The sequence below is a fragment of the Urocitellus parryii genome, chromosome 5, assembly GCF_045843805.1.
Source record: "Urocitellus parryii isolate mUroPar1 chromosome 5, mUroPar1.hap1, whole genome shotgun sequence".
NCBI lineage: Eukaryota > Metazoa > Chordata > Mammalia > Rodentia > Sciuridae > Urocitellus > Urocitellus parryii.
In genome coordinates this window covers 100,283,807-100,300,422 of record NC_135535.1, presented here as the reverse complement: position 1 = coordinate 100,300,422, position 16,616 = coordinate 100,283,807, and the positions used below count along the sequence as shown (strand labels likewise).

The 16,616-nt window shown below is 34.8% G+C and overlaps 1 protein-coding gene across 1 annotated transcript in view; it reads left to right on the top strand.

The window, feature by feature from the left end:
- The first annotated feature begins 1,289 nt into the window (after positions 1-1,289).
- The window catches only part of LOC113176140 (ovostatin-like), a 74,103-nt gene continuing 58,776 nt past the window's right edge, over positions 1,290-16,616 (top strand). The window contains exons 1-4 of the mRNA XM_026380551.1: positions 1,290-1,357; positions 1,953-2,136; positions 2,749-2,905; positions 14,603-14,655. Coding sequence (XP_026236336.1) covers positions 1,290-1,357; positions 1,953-2,136; positions 2,749-2,905; positions 14,603-14,655 — 462 coding nt within the window. The remainder of the gene's footprint in view (positions 1,358-1,952; positions 2,137-2,748; positions 2,906-14,602; positions 14,656-16,616) is intronic.

The following is a 16,616-nucleotide window of genomic DNA, read 5'->3' as shown; positions in this document are numbered from 1 at the left end:
GATTATCCTGCCAAGAGCTTCTTAATCAAAACTCTAGCGATAAAGGACACAAAACACTTGGCAATAAATTTGTAATGGGAAAGACTAAAATTTAATTTAAAAAAGTGATATTTCAATAAACTTTCTTGCTAATATACTTTAATATGTTCACTTAGACCTTGATGAGGCTTACCTAACTCAGATTCATCTTAAGTTTGTCTGACTATGGAAGTGAAAGTTATGTCCTCATTTCTTCCCCAGATTCTGAAACAAATTGTTCCTACTCTATTTGGTTCTATTTATAAGAACTAAAAAGGGCTTTAACCTTGGTAAAGTAAAGGGGGCTGAGGTAGGAGGTACAAAAAGAAATAAAACCAAACCAAAACAAAACATTTTATTGCATTTTTTCCAAGGATTGTTGGGTATCAGTTTGCTTTAAGTGAAATGTGACTTTCTATGGTTATATCAATATAATAATCTAAATTTATCTTTAAGAAGCCAATTGCACTTTCTAAATAAGTTAATATATGTGCCATTTATTATGCACTTTGCTACATTTTTAAAAATAAGAGCAAGAGAAGATAATTTTATAACAATAAATTTTGTTGATTACTATCTTTGTTTTTCTTATAATTATTCCTTTGAATATTTGAGAACTGGAGTTAATTATTTCCTCTTGACTTAGAATTTCAAGTATATATTTGGCATGCAAACTATAGTATATGGAAAATACAACATCAACAATTAATAAGTAAAATCACATGATCATGTTTGAATCTTTTATTTTTCCAATCTGAGCTTCCATAAGCCCTTTTCTATTATTTTTAAATTATTCCAATTCTAATAACTACATGGAACTATTGCCAACCAAAAATCAATACTGTTATTTTCAACACAGATTTAGTTCTCAACCACAAAATAATGATTTAGCAAGATACCAATTTATTTTTAATGATTGAATTTATTGGAATGAAATTTCATTTGTGCTAGAAAGATTCACTCATAGTCATTATGTATTAACTCTAGGAGTATTTTTCGTCAGAAGATGATGACACACAAATGACACCCTAGTAACATAATAGACATGATTGATTACAGGGAGGTGACTAAAATTTCTAAAGTGTATCCAGTTGGATTACTTGTGTTATTCTTTAGGAATGATTCAGGAAATGGTCCTAGAAGTATTGCATGGATATATAGCTCTCCACACTTGGCTTTCTTGGGCAGTGAGAATGTCTGAGCTTCCAGCACATTGACCCGCGTGTGGATATAGCGATCACAGTCTATTGACTTCTTTGTCTATTTGGATCATGAAGTGGATGAAAATACTTCTGGGTGTTCTTCTCTTTCATCTGTCTCTTTCTCAGTCTCCCCAAGTGTAAGTGATTGCATAGAATTTTGTTATTTCATGTGGAACCCAAATAGAGCTTGATATTAAAAATCAGAACTTGTTATGTTTTTATTGCAGTGATTAGATTTTAAATATATCCTTACATAGCATAGTAAACATGTTAATTTGTATAATGAATTCTGAATTTGAATGGTACCATTATCACTGTTGGCATGTCTGCTGATTGAATTATAACACAATATTTATACCAATGAAGAGATGTCAAACAATTGCTGGGGGAAAAATGCTAGACAAACACTAGGCAAAAATGAAGTGGAATGTGCGTATCAGTTCAGGAGCAAAAGCATTGCATGAAGACACAGATGGTCATTTTCATAGAACTAATGACAAATTACTTGCTTTTTTGCAAGTGGTATTATTCTTGTTGAATTCACAAATTCAACTCTCAGGCAGCATATTCCTATTTCATGAATTTGACATCCTCTAATTTAATATGCTGTATGTCTCTAACATTGAGAAACAATACGTATTTCTTAAACTGCAATCCTTTAGATAACTAAATAATAACTAAGTATCAAATAATTTCTTTGACAATTTTAATGTTCCTGCTTAAATTTTGTAGGCAGTATGTTCTGCTGGTCCCTTCTGTTCTCCAAGAAGGCTCTTTGGATAAAGCTTGTGTTCAGCTTTTTAATGTGACTGAGTTTCTTGTTTTGACTATCTCCATCAACTATGGTGAGGTCCAGACCAAAATACTTGAAGAGCAGGTTACAGGAGAAAATGTCTTCAAATGCTTCAGCTTTGAGGTAAACATTTCATTCTGCTCACTATAGAGAAAATACTGCAGGGGCATGAAAGGCACCCACAAAACTGACTTTTAAGGACAAATGTTATTTGCCTGTCTATATAAAGTTATTTTAATGTTTTCAAAAACAATATACTCCTCAGTTTCAGATAATGTAAGTACAGTTATAAATGGAGGCAAGGAGAAAAGTCTAACTATTTACTATTTTAAAAGAAATTTATTGAAGAGAAGAAAACACACACACATACACACACACATACATACACACAGAGAGAAATGGAATATTTTAAGAAGGCTAGAGATGCAGCTCAGTGGTAGAGTACTTACCTAGCATCCTAGCATGTACAAGGATCTGGGTTCAATCCCTAGTACCATCAACAACAACAACAACAACAACAACAACAAAAAAAGATAAAGGAGAATTCCTTTAAATGATGAGATAATTTATCTAAATGATGTGATAGAAGCAAGAAAAATGAACAAGGTGGGTTATTCAATAAATAGAAACAACAAGTTATGGATTTAAATTCACTGGTTAATAATGCACAATTAGTCATGGAGATCTCCTGACAAAACACCAGTCTCATGAAGTATGTATTAATTTGCTCCCTAGGTTCCTCAGGCCAGATTGGACCCAGTGGCTTTCATCACATTCTCTGCTAAAGGAGGCACAATCAATCTGGAAGAGAGAAGAGCTGTGGCAATCAGCCCCAGGGAAAATGTGGTCTTTGTGCAGACAGATAAATCCATCTACATGCCTGGACAGAAAGGTGTGTATACCTACTCTCTGTTATCCTCAGCTAATATCATTTATAGAATGTTTAAAATGATAGTACACAATACAAGCTCAGAAAATTTATTACATTAAAATATACTAGGGAGATTGCTTTAAAATACAAAATAGCTCATGTTACCTAAATGTTTGAAATTTGATTTCAGTATCTCGGGTAGGGAGCCTCAGAAACTATTTTTAAAGAATTTCTCAATATTCTACTAATATCTAGTAATGTATATGTTTGGAAACCATGACATTTCAACTTATGTGAATTTAGGAATCATGGTTTAATTAGAAATTAAAGAGCAACAAAGTGTTTCAAGAACATATTAAGAGCCAGGCAAAGTGGTGCACAACTGTAATTTTAGCTACTTTGGAAACTGAGGCAAGAGGATCACAAGTTCAAGGCAAGCCTGGACAACTTATAGCAAGAGCTCCTCACAAAATTATAAAATGGGCCAGGGGTGTAACTAAGTGATAGAGTGCTTGCCTAGCATGCTCCAGGCCCAGTGTTCAGTTCTTAGTATCAAAAATACACATGCACTCAGAGAGAGAGAGAGAGAGAGAGAGAGAGAGAGAGAGAGAGAGAGAGAGAAACGAAGAGAGATGTTCTCCTAGTGGCTAAGTAATTGCCCTGCATGGTGTTGAATTAAACTGAAAAGCCTTCTCTCGTCTCCTGGGTTTAGAAAGAGATCAGGAACACAGCTAAATCTTAAAAAGGCAGACATTTCTCATGAACTAATGGAACACAGGAAAACATGGAGGTAGAATTAATTCAAAAGCTAGACCTTAAAATGTTAAAGAGATAAACTTATTTGCAGTAGAAAAAATAAATGGAAGGAATAAGAAATGAAATAAATGACAGTTGACGAAAAGTCCTGATTGTGAGCTGAAGTGGCATTTTCATGTAGTTGAGCAATATCTATGAGGCATCACTATGGCTTTGGGGATTATGCCATGATGAAACACTTTGAGGATTATTCTGAGAAATCTGCACATATTGTTATAGCACATCTTTTTTTAAGCCACTAGTAGTTGTGATGTTGTAATGAGTAGCACAATGTGCTTGGACAAGAAGAGTGGACATGAACATAGAGGAAAGGTTTGAGGAAAAAAATAGACCTGAGTGCTTTTATACTTCTGCTCCTCAGACAGGCTCCTTTTAAAAAAGAATAAACAAAAAAATTAAAAATATTACTTCTTTTGACATACGACAGGATCATGTTCTCATTAGACTTGCAAGTATGATCCTGTTGAATAATAAATTGAGATTTAAATATTTATATGTCTGTAATATAATATACGGTGACATTTATTTTTGATATACATATTGGGAAAATTCCATGCACTCATATATTTAAAGTTTAATGAAACATGCTGTTAAACCATTTTCATGTGTCAGTTAAAAATATATTTCATTTATGTGATGATCATTACTATCCAAAATATATTTATGAAGACACCAATTGGTGTGAATATTCTTTGTATACAACCAGAGATATCAAAAATTTTGCTCTATATGTGTAATACAAATTGTAATGCATTCTGCTGTCATATATAAATTTTTTAAAAAATTTTAAATATAATTCATTTAAACTAGATGTATTTTTTATTACAGCATTGTAAGTATACTTAGTAGTTGGGTTCATTTTGACAAAATCACACATGCAAAGAATTTTATTTCAATCCCCAACTTCCCCTCTTTAGCTCCCCCCACTCTCTCCCACTACTCTCCTTTCTCTGCTCTACTGATTTTCTTCTCACTTCTCTATTTATTTTTGATTGGTACTTTTTACATATACATAATGGTGAAATTCCCTTTGGAATTTAACATGATTTTGTTGAATTCATTGGATATTTCCTTCCCTTTTCTGTTCTCCCTCCTTCCCTCTTATTCTCCTACTGATCTACTCCATTGAGCTTTCCTATATATTTATGATATTTGATCCAGTCCCCAGCTGCCTCCATTCTCATAGATAGATAGATAGATAGATAGAGATGTAGATACTTTTTTGCTCTGGATTTCACATTTGAGAGAAAAATTTGGCCCTTGATTTTTCCGAGTCTGGCTTATTTTACTTAGCCTAAGGTTCTCCATTTTCAAGGATTTACCAGCAAATGCCATTATTTCGTTCTTCTTTATGGCTAAGTAAAACTCCCTCATGTATATATACTACATTCATCTATTCACAGACATCTGGGTTGATTACATAATTTGACTATTGTAAATTGTGTTTCTATAAACACTGAAGTGGCCATATCACTATAATATGATGGTTTTCATTCGTTTGGATAAATACTAGGGAGTGGGAGAACTGGGCAAATGGTGGTTCCATTCCTAGTTTTTCAAGGAGTCTCCACACTGCTTTCCAGAGTGGTTGTACTAATTTGCAGTTCTACCAACAATGTATGGGTGTACTTTTTCCCTGTATCCTGGGCAGAATTTATTAGTATTAATGTTCTCTATAATTACCATTTTCACTAAAGTGAGATGAAACAGTGGTACAGTTTTGATTTGCATTTCCCTGATTGCTAGAGATGTTAAATATTTTTTTTCATATATTTCTTGACCATTTGTGTTTCTATTTTTAAGAAATTTCTATTTAGTTCTTTGGGCCATTTAATAATTTTGTTACTTGAGGGGTTTTGGCATTTAGTTTTTTGAGTTCTTTATATATTCTGTTTATTAATCCAGCTATTTGAAGTTTCTGTTCTAATTCCCAAGTCTTTGATGCATTTTGATTTCAATTTTGTACAGAGTGAGGAATAAGGATCTAGTTTCATTCTTGTATATATGTATATCTAGTTTTCCCAGTACCAATTGTTAAAAAGGCTATTTTTTTTCTCCAACATACATTTTTGACACCTTTATCAAGTATCAGATGACTGTACCTATGTCGGTTTGTCTCTGCGTCCCACATTCTATTCCATTGGACTTCATGTCTATTTTGATGCAAATACTATACTGATTTTGTTATAGTTCTGAAGTATAATTTGAAATTGGATATTGTGATGTCTCCTACATCACTCCTCTGGGTTAGAATTGCTTTGGCTATTCTGGGTATCTTGTTCTTTAAATTAATTTAAGGACTGTTTTTCTAGTTCTGTGAAGATGGTCACTGATATTTTTCTTGGAATTACATTGAATCCGTATAACACTTCTAGTAGTATGGGAATTTTGACAATATTTTAATTCTCCCTATTCAAGAACATGGGAGGTGTTTCCATCTTCTACAGTGTTCTTCAGTTTCCTCAGTGTTCTTCAGTTTTCATTGTACAGATCTTTCACCTCCTTGGTTAGATTAATTTCCAGATTTTTTTCAGGTTATTGTGAAAGAGATGTCCTTCTTGAATTCTTTCTTAGCAGAATCACTGTTGCAGTGTAGAAAATCTATTGATCTATGAATGTTGATCTTGTATCCTGCTACTTTGCTTAATTCATTTATCAGCTCTAGAAGTCTTCTGATGTAATTTTTTAGGTCTTCTAAATGTAGAATCATGTCATCAGCAGAGATAGTTTGAGTTCTTTTTCCATTTGTATCCCTTTAATTTGCTTCTCTTTCTTGATTCCTTTGCCTAGAGTTTCAAAACTATATTGAATAGAAGTAGTGAGAACGGACATCTTTGTCTTATTCCTAATTTTAGAGGAAATGCTTTCAGTTTTATTCCAATCAGTATGATGCTGGCTTTGAGTTTGTCATATATAACCCTTATATTGTTGAGGTAAGTTCCTTCTATCCCTAGCTTGTCTAGCATTTTTAACATGAATCTGTGCTGGATTTTATCAAAAGCCTTTTCTGCATCTATTGAGAAGATTGGATGAATTTGTTCTTCATTCTATTCAAGTGGTGAATTATGTTTATTGATTTGCATATGTTGAACCAACCTTGCCTGATAAAGTCTACTTGATCATGATATATTATCTTCTTGAAATGCCTTTGAATGTGGTGTGCTAATACTTTGTTGCATCTATGTTCATCAGGGATATTGATCTATAGTTTTCTTTATACATCTTTGCCTGGTTTTGGTATCAGGGTGATACTCACTTTATAGAATGTTTGGAAGTAGTCCATCCTTCTCAATTTTGTGGAATAGTTTGAGAAAACCTCCTATTCGTTCTTCTTTAAAGGTTTGGTGGAACTCAACTGAGAATTCATTAGGTTTGTGGTCTTTCTTTTTTTTTAAGAGAGAGAGAGAGAGAGAGAGAGAGAGAGAGAGAATTTTTAATATATATATATATATATTTAGTTTTCAGCGGACACAACATCTTTGTTTGTATGTGGTACTGAGGATCGAACCCGGGCCGCACGCATGCCAAGTGAGTGCACATCCCCAGCCCCGTGGTCTTCCTTTTTTGGAAGGTTTTAATTACTGTTTCAATTTCACTACTTGATATTGGTCAGTTTAGACTTTCTATATCTTCTTGGTTCAATTTGAGTAGGTCATATGTGCCTAGAAATTTGTCAATATCTTCTAGATTTTCCAATTTATTAGAATATAAATTTTCAAAGTAGTTTCTAATGGTCCTCTGGATTTCAGAATTGTCTTGGTGATATCTCCACTTTCACTTCTGATTTTGTTTACTTGAGTCTTCTCTCTCTCTCTTTTTTTTTTTTTGGTTCATTTGACTAGGAGTTTATCAATTTTATTTATCTTTTCAAAGAATCAACTTTTGTTGCATTGATTTCTTGTATTCTTCTACTATTCTCAATTTCATTAATGTTGGCTTTGATCTGTCTTAAACTGATTTTAGAATTAGTTTGTTCTTCCATTTCTGAGTCCTTGAGGTGGAATATTACTTTATTTACTTGGAATCTCTCTTTTTAAATTGTAATTTAAATGTAGGCATTCAATATTGAATAATTTTCCTCTTAGAACTGCTTTCATACTGCCCCACAGATTTTGATATAATATGTTGTATCTGTGTTCTCATTTGTTTCTAAGAATTTCTTGAATCCTTGGGGCTGGGGATGTGGCTCAAGTGGTAATGCGCTCACTTGGCATGCGCGGCGCTGGGTTTGATCCTCAGCACCACATAAAAATAAAGATATTGTGTCCACCAAAAACTGAAAAATAAATACTAAAAAAAACTCTCTCTCTCTCTCAAAAAAAAAAAGAATTTCTTGAATCCTCTCATTTCTTCTTTGATTCATTCTTCACTTAAGAAAGTATTGTTCAATCTTCATGTGTTTGATTTCTATTATTTTTCTTACTTTTGGGTTCTAGTTTCATTCCATTATAACCCAATATGATGCATGGGATTGTATCAATTTGTTTGTGTTTGCTAAAACTTACATTGTGATCTAGAATATGGTCTATTTTGTAAAAGGTTTCATGAGTTGCTGAGAAGAAGGCAAATTCGGCTTTTTTAGAGTAAAATATCCTGTAGGTGTCTATTAGGTCTATTTGAATTATCAATGGTATTATTTAGGTTGGAAATATCTTTATTGACTGTTTTGATGACATTTTTATTGAAGATAAGGATACATTAAAATCATTCTGAACTAAATGTGTTTTTACCTTTTATATTTTTTTTCAGAGCATTTTAGCTTTCTTAAATATATTAAGAAAAATACAATTGTCTCTCGATATACAATGGGAATTGGTTCCAGGACCAATTATCAAACCTTATGGATGCTCACATTACTTATGAAATAGCATACTATTTCTGGGCATGATGACTTATGCCTGAAATTCCAGTGACTTGGGAGGCTAAGGCAGGAGAATCAGAAATTCAAGCCCAACCTCAATGCAGTTTAGCAAGTCCTCAGCAACTTAGAGAGACTATGTTCCAATTTTTTTTTAAAAATAAAAGTGCTGTGTATGTGGCACAGTGGTATATCCCTTGATTCTATATCTACCAAAATATAAAAATTTATAAATTGCATAGAATTTTCCTAGAAACTATGCACATCCTCCTTACTTTAAATCATCCCTACATTACTTATTACTAATACATAGGTAGTGTTTATAAACAGCTGTCATACTGTGTTGCTTGGGGAATAATAACAAGAAAAAACTTTGTACATCTATACATGTTCATCACAGATACAATTGTTTTGTATGTGAGTATTTTTAATATCTGATTAGTTGAATCCATGGATTTAGACCTCATGAAATATATAGCCAGCTGTAATACCTTATCAGTTATTGTCCTCCAGGACATACTATTAGGATATATACTTACTCCAGGATATATACTATTAGGTATAATTATCATGTATGAACATGAATATGTTATAACTCTTTCTAGTTGTTTACATATAATAGCACAAAAATATGAGTAGCTACAATTGTTCTCAAACCTCAGTGACTAAAATTAATTATTTAAGAAGTTTGTTAATCCCAGTGGCTAAGGAGGCTGAGACAGGAAGATCATGACTTCAAACCCAGCCTCAGCAAAAGCTAAACAACTCAGTGAGACCCTGTCTAAATAAAATACAAAATAGGGCTAGGGATATGGCTTAGTGGTCAAGTGCACCTGAGTTCAATCCCCAGTAAAATGCCCCCCCATCAAAAAAAGTAGTTTGTTAAAAGTCCATTTTGCTCTGAAAGCAAGGAAAGATTTAAAATCTGTGTTTTAAAAATAAATTTTATAGGTCTTTTTCTGCTCAGGATACAGAAAAATTGTTTTAGCACTGACCTGCTAGTTGACACTTGATCTTTGAGGTGGGTTTGAATAAGTTGGGTTTTTCTTAAATCATAGGCTTCTTAGGCATCAACATGCTGTGACTATGCAAAGCCCAAACAGAAGGAGGTGAAAAATACTGACATTGTGGGAACTGAGATGTATGAGTATTTTCATCCCACACCCTTCCACTCCCCTTTCTCAGAAAAAGTCCAAGATCCAAGGCTCTTTTGATGTTTTGGTTTGTTTTTATGGTGTTAGATAGACCTTTGCCTACAGAGCAGTCAAAAACAGGGGAGTTCGCATCAGTGAGGGAAACAGAAGCACTAGATAAGAAAACCAAGGTATTGATCAGTGCTAAAATTTAGACAGCACCAACAGTTTTTGAACAAACACTATAAATTTACTTGTGGTGGGTTTAGGCATGCTCAGGAGGAGGAAGATTGTATATAGTAGACACAAGCAAATGCCCAAGGAATGATCCTAGATTCTTGCTAAGAAGAATTGCAGAAGGCAGAGGTTGGTAAGGAAGCTACTACTTCAAACAGCATAGAAATGTAAAAACTTAATCAAAATGAATTTCTTTATTATTCTTATCCTATCTGCTTTCTAATAAAGGACCTAATGTGCACAGAAATGGTTTTTCTATACTGCATAAAATAAAGGTTGAGTATTAGACAATTAAAGGATATACAGTTTAAAAAAAAGTCATTTGTATCTGAGATATAATGCTGTAACTGTTCCTGGTTTACTCATTATAGCAGTTCTTCTTTTATATAAAGTACATTGCCATATTAACTATGACCTTATGCTAAAACTTCAGGGCACATATGATTTGTTATAGCTTCCTATGTGACCACTATCTTCATTTTGATGCATATCTATTTCTCATTCTGTCTCCTTCAAAGAAATTACAGATTATGTGACATCAATGCAAACTAAAAATTTTACAAGAAGTTATTGATGACTGTCATAATAAATTTAACCATTTAAAACTCTTAAGAAAAGGTTTAGAAATTAGCTACATGCATTTTTTTTAACTTTGTATTTTCCAACTTTCAAATTTGGCCTTTATCTTACATTGAAGAATCTTACCTTATTGTGATTAAAATCTTTAACCAGAATTATCTGGCTGGCTGAAAATTATGTACTTGTCTGACTGGGATTTTCCTGATTATTGTAATCACTTCTTACCAAACTTACCTCATATCAAAAAAAAAAAAAAGCAAAGAATTCTAACTCCGAAATCAGAAGTAAGGACAGGATGGCCATGTAACTTGTCTACTATCTCATAGGTAATTTGGACAGTAATCCTTAAAAAATTTAGAGCAGGTTCCAACTAGTATAATTTCAGATTGCAAATTCTTCCCAAAGCACAATTACCACCTGATTTTTGTTCCAAGAACTCTGTAGTAAGAGTTTTATTTCATTTGTTTAAAATACTTCTCCTTCAAAACAAAACATTTTTGAACAAAGAGATTTTTATTATTTAAACATTAGGCTTAATATTATAGTTCCCTTTTAAAGGTATATACTCATTGGTAAATCTTTAAAGATGTCAGGCATTTGAATAGAGGAAGAAATGAAACTAAAGTTTTTCCATTTCTGCTGGCAAGTGGGGCCTGCATAAGCTTCAGGCCTCTGTGGCACAGAAATATGCTATAGTTCTTAATGATGGGCCCCACTTCTATTATCTCACTCTTGGCCTGCAATCCTAGCTTCCTAGGAGGTTGAGGTCTGCAGACTGTGAATGCCAGGGGTGGGGATAATGTTGGCTTCTTCAATGGGGCTTTAGCTCAGTTAGGTAAGGCTGCTGTGAGATACCAGGTCAGGTGTACCCTGGCATACCACACCTCCAGCTTGAGCTAGCATATTGGGCTCCACTGGCCATGGTCAGTGCTCACTGTCCATGTTCCAGCTTGCCCAGGCCACTACTCTGCCACTCCACTAACCCACTGCTACTTCTCAGTGGGGATTAGTAGACTGGCTGTGTGGTGAATGGCTAGGGAGCCATGCTAAAAAAAAGTTCACAAAAAATCTGAAGATGAATTAATGTCCAAAAACAAAACTCTTAAGACTTAAGTAGAGATTATTTTAATTAACTTACTAGTCCAGAGAAAATAGCAGCACACCCACTCACCAGAAAAGAAACTTATTCATTTATTATGTTTCTAGTGACAACCATCATCATCTTATGAAGAAGATTGACAGTTTGGCACTCTTTTGGCAATAAGTTTTTCCTAGAGGCATAAGTGAACAATGTCAAATTAAATTATATGACTGTTCAGTTTGGATCAGGTATCCATCCAGGTGACCAGTCCAGGATACACAATCACACAGAGTGGTGGTACTGTTAGGGATTCACTCTCTTAGATATTCATACAAGAGAGGGATGGGATGGGCAGTTTTCCCCAGAGATATACACTATAGTATTAAAAAAGAGTATTGGAGAAAATATTGCTTAACAAAGAAAAAATAAGGCACCCATGATTCTAGCATGTAAGAAATAAGTTAAATAAGGAAATAAGTCTCTTTTTTTGAGAAGAAAAGAACTAAAGTTATTATAGACAGAAGTGACAGAAATAAAGATAGTGCTTATGATGAAATAACACAGAGGGACATGCTAAATGGCTTCAAGTTAGGTGACACCATGGGGAGAGGCTAGATAGGAGGCTGGAAGGGAGGGGAGTTTAGAAGGGAGGTAAGGCTGGAGTTTTCTAGAGAGAAATATGTTACTTGCACATTAAGTTATTAAGACACACTTATTTCACAATGGGAGGTTTTCTTCAAAGAAAAGATAAGATTTAGTCTTCAGAGGGTTGCTTTTATGATTATAGAAGGATTAAGTAGTTTAGGGCAACTCCAATGGCAGAGATCCAGTTAGTGTATCTTGAAAGAGACCAAGAAAAAGACCTTTATGTATTGAATAAACTTAATGACAGACTAAAGGAGAAGGCAGTGTCTAAATGGCAGTGCTAACAAGTGGGTGGAAAGATTGGGGCTAGAGGAAAATACTTGTTTAAGGTAATTGAGCAAAGGCTTCAGTAAAGTGAAGTTGTGCAATGTGGGTGGGGAGAGTCATTCTGGGCAAGAGATAAGGGAAGCACAGTATTTCGCAAGTATATAGGGAGGTACCATTGGAAGAAATCCAGGATTTCTGATCTGAACACCTGTAGTTATAAAAATACCCTTTTACAAAATGTGAAAGAGTAAGACAAAAGTAAGTTTAAATGAGGAAATGGAGTTCATTTTTAACTGGTGATAATAGCTCAGCTAGTAGAGAGATTGCCTCGCATGCTCAAAGCCCTGGGTTCAATCCCCAGCACCACCAAAAAAAAAAAAAAAGTATCAGTGGAGTTCATTTTTAGACACATTAAACACAAGCTGGTTTTTAAACAACAGGGCAGATAAGTAGGCAAGTAGGAAGTATGTTTTATAAATCCTTAGGTTAGAAGAAAGGGTTGTCGCAGTGACTTTGGGGAGCCATCAATAGGAAATCACATTTAAAAGCATAAGACTTAATAAGATTGGTATTTCTCTGCCAGTTTATGACAGGTCCATGATATACAGAGGCATTTTTTCTTTATCTTTATCACTTGACAATAATCCATGCACACACATATGAGTGATAAAATATATTCTCAATGAACATTTAAAAAATGAGTATGTGCATAAGTAAACTGAAATAAGAAGAGGGTCAATAGTCTGGAAGAATGAGATTAACAAAGCTGATCTCTAATTCAGTCTGAAAAACCCATTTAAAGGGCTTTAACCAGATGAAAACATGCATTTATAGGGTCAGATGGTTAAAACCATCTGACCCTATAAATGCATGGCTTTTTTTCCCCAAAGTGCAATAGCATTGACCTATTGACACAAATTTTGACACCAATCTTCACTTTCCTTAAAAGGACAACTAAAGGACCCCCATCCCATGGAGCATTTTAAAATGGTCTATGATATCTCTAGCTGGTAGAAAAGAATGCCATTAACTCATTGAAATTCTTTATATGATTTAAACAGACAATAGCTACTTGCTTGTTTTTTAACAAATGACATCTAAAATACTTTCTCTTTAATTACAGAAAAAGGAAATTGTTTCATTGGAAGTGTAACTTCGGGAATTTACTTACTCCCATTTTGGGTGCAGGAGGTATCAGGGATTGAACTCAGCAGCACTTGACCACTGAGCCACATCCCTAGCCCTATTTTGTATTTTATTTAGAGACAGGGTCTCACTGAGTTATAGGGTCTCCCTGAGTTTCTTAGCATCTCACTTTTATTGAGGCTGGTTTTGGACTCACAATCCTCCTGCCTCACTAACTCCAGCCACTAAGATTATTGGTGAATGCTAATACGTTCACTTATTCCCATTTTTAAGTCATGTGGACTATGAATTTTTCCCCTTAGAGAGACCTAAAGGGCAAAAGGTAATCTCAGTGCAGAAAAGAAATTGAAAGAACATTCTGTGAGGAAAATAGGGGCAAAAGAAAACACCTTTAAGCAGAATGAATTTCATTGACAGCAGTGTAACATGGATTTGACAAGGGCCATCAGGTTAAGAACAGATAGGACTTAAAGAAGAGTGGGAGAGTAGAGGGGCCTGCAGTTGCTTACACTGCATATTTTGGAAGAAGAGAATTAGTTAATGACCTATAGACAGGAAAAAAAAAGCCTACTTGAATTAAGTCCACACAGAATTTCTGGGATGAATTGTACAAGTAAGATAAAGTTAACTTATCTGACTTGCCTCCTCTTTCTTTCATTATTTTAAGAAAGTTATTAAGCAACCTTGATTACATTTTATGACGATACATGGGAGGAGAAGGTGCAGATGGAAGTAAAAGAATGAGAATGTCATTTTACTGAGCTCTTTCCTGAGTCTGCTTTAACAGTCCCAAGATCATAGCCCCTGTATTTGATTTGTATCACTTTGGATATATGTGTTTCTACTCGTTACAGTTTTGTGGTAGTCTCATGCTTTCTGATTCACCTAGGTTAACCCATTTAGGATAAAAACTGTTATGACACTAATGATAAATACTGTCTTATTTCCTTCTTCAGTGATGATTCGAGTTATGTCTCTGGATGATTATTTGAAGCCTGTTGAGGAAATGGTAAGTTATACTTGGAAATATGTTGAGCATATGCATAGTTCTGTTTCTCACAGAACTATGAAAAAGAAGAGATCAGACTTAAATTGTTAGTTATGTGTTCCCATTAGTCAGTCTATGACCCATGGTGTTCCTCACTTAGAATTAAAATGCTTCTTCTTCTCCCTCATCCTCCTTCACTTCTACTTTCCCCCCTACTCTTCCTCCTTCTTTCCTCTCTCCCTCCTGTTCATCGTCTTCCTCCTTTATTTATTTATTTATTTATTTATTTATTTATTTATTGGTCGTTCATAACATTACATAGTTCTTAATACATCATATTACACGGTTGATTCACGTGGATTATGAACTCCCGCTTTTACCCCGTATACAAATTGCTGTATCACATCAGTTTCCCTTCCATTGATTGACATATTGCCTTTCTAGTGTCTGATGTATTCTGCTGTCTGTCCTATTGTCTACTATCCCCCCTCCCCTCCCCTCCCCTCCCCTCCCCTTTTCTCTCTTTACCCCTTCTACTGTAAATCATTACTTCCATTTGTATTATCTTGTCTTGCCCCTCCTTTCCTTTTATATGACATTTTGTATAACCCTGAGGATCGCCTTCCATTTCCATGCAATTTCCCTTCTCACTCCCTTTCCCTCCCACCTCTCATCCCTGTTTAATGTAAATCTTCTTCTCAAGCTCTTCCTCCCTACCCTGTCCTTGTTTACTCCCCTTATATCAAAGGAGTCATTTGGTATTTGTTTTTTAAAGATTGACTAGCTTCACTTAGCATAATCTGCTCTAATGCCATCCATTTCCCTCCAAATTCTATGATTTTGTCATTTTTTAATGCAGAGTAATACTCCATAGTGTATAAATGCCACATTTTTTTTATCCATTCATCTATTGAAGGGCATCTAGGCTGGTTCCACAGTCTTGCTATCGTGAATTGAGCTGCTATGAACATCGATGTAGCAGTGTCCCTGTAGCATGCTCTTGTTAGGGCTTTAGGGAATAGACCGAGAAGGGGAATAGCTGGGTCAAATGGTGGTTCCATTCCCAGCTTTCCAAGAAATCTCCATACTGCTTTCCAAATTGGCTGCACCAATTTGCAGTCCCACCAGCAATGAACAAGAGTGCCCTTTTCCCTGCATCCTCTCCAGCACTTATTGTTGTTTGACTTCCTAATGGCTGCCAGTCTTACTGGAGTGAGATGGTATCTTAGGGTAGTTTTGATTTGCATTTCTCTGACTGCTAGCGATGGTAAGCATTTTTTCATGTACTTGTTGATTGATTGTATGTCCTCCTCTGAGAAGTGTCTGTTCAGGTCCTTGGCCCATTTATTGATTGGGTTATTTGTTATCTTATTGTCTAATTTTTTGAGTTCTTTGTATATTCTGGTTATTAGGGCTCTATCTGAAGTGTGTGGAGTAAAGATTTGTTCCCAGGATGTAGGCTCCCTGTTTATCTCTCTTATTGTTTCTTTTGCTGAGAAAAAACTTTTTAGTTTGAGTAAGTTCCATTTGTTGATTCTATTTGTTAACTCTAGTGCTATGGGTGTCCTATTGAGGAATTTGGAGCCCGATCCCACAGCGTGTAGATCATAACCAACTTTTTCTTCTATCAGATGTCGTGTCTCTGATTTAATATCAAGCTCCTTGATCCATTTTGAGTTAACTTTTTTGCACGGCGAGAGATAGGGATTCAGATTCATTTTGGTGCAAATGGATTTCCAGTTTTCCCAGCACCATTTGTTGAAGATGCTATCCTTCCTCCATTGCATGCTTTTAGCCCCTTTATCAAAAATAAGATAGTTGTAGTTTTGTGGATTGGTTACTGTGTCCTCTATTCTGTACCATTGGTCCACCCGCCTGTTTTGGTACCAGTACCATGCTGTTTTTGTTACTATTGCTCTGTAGTATAGTTTGAAGTCTGGTATCGCTATACCGCCTGATTCACACTTCCTGCTTAGTATTGT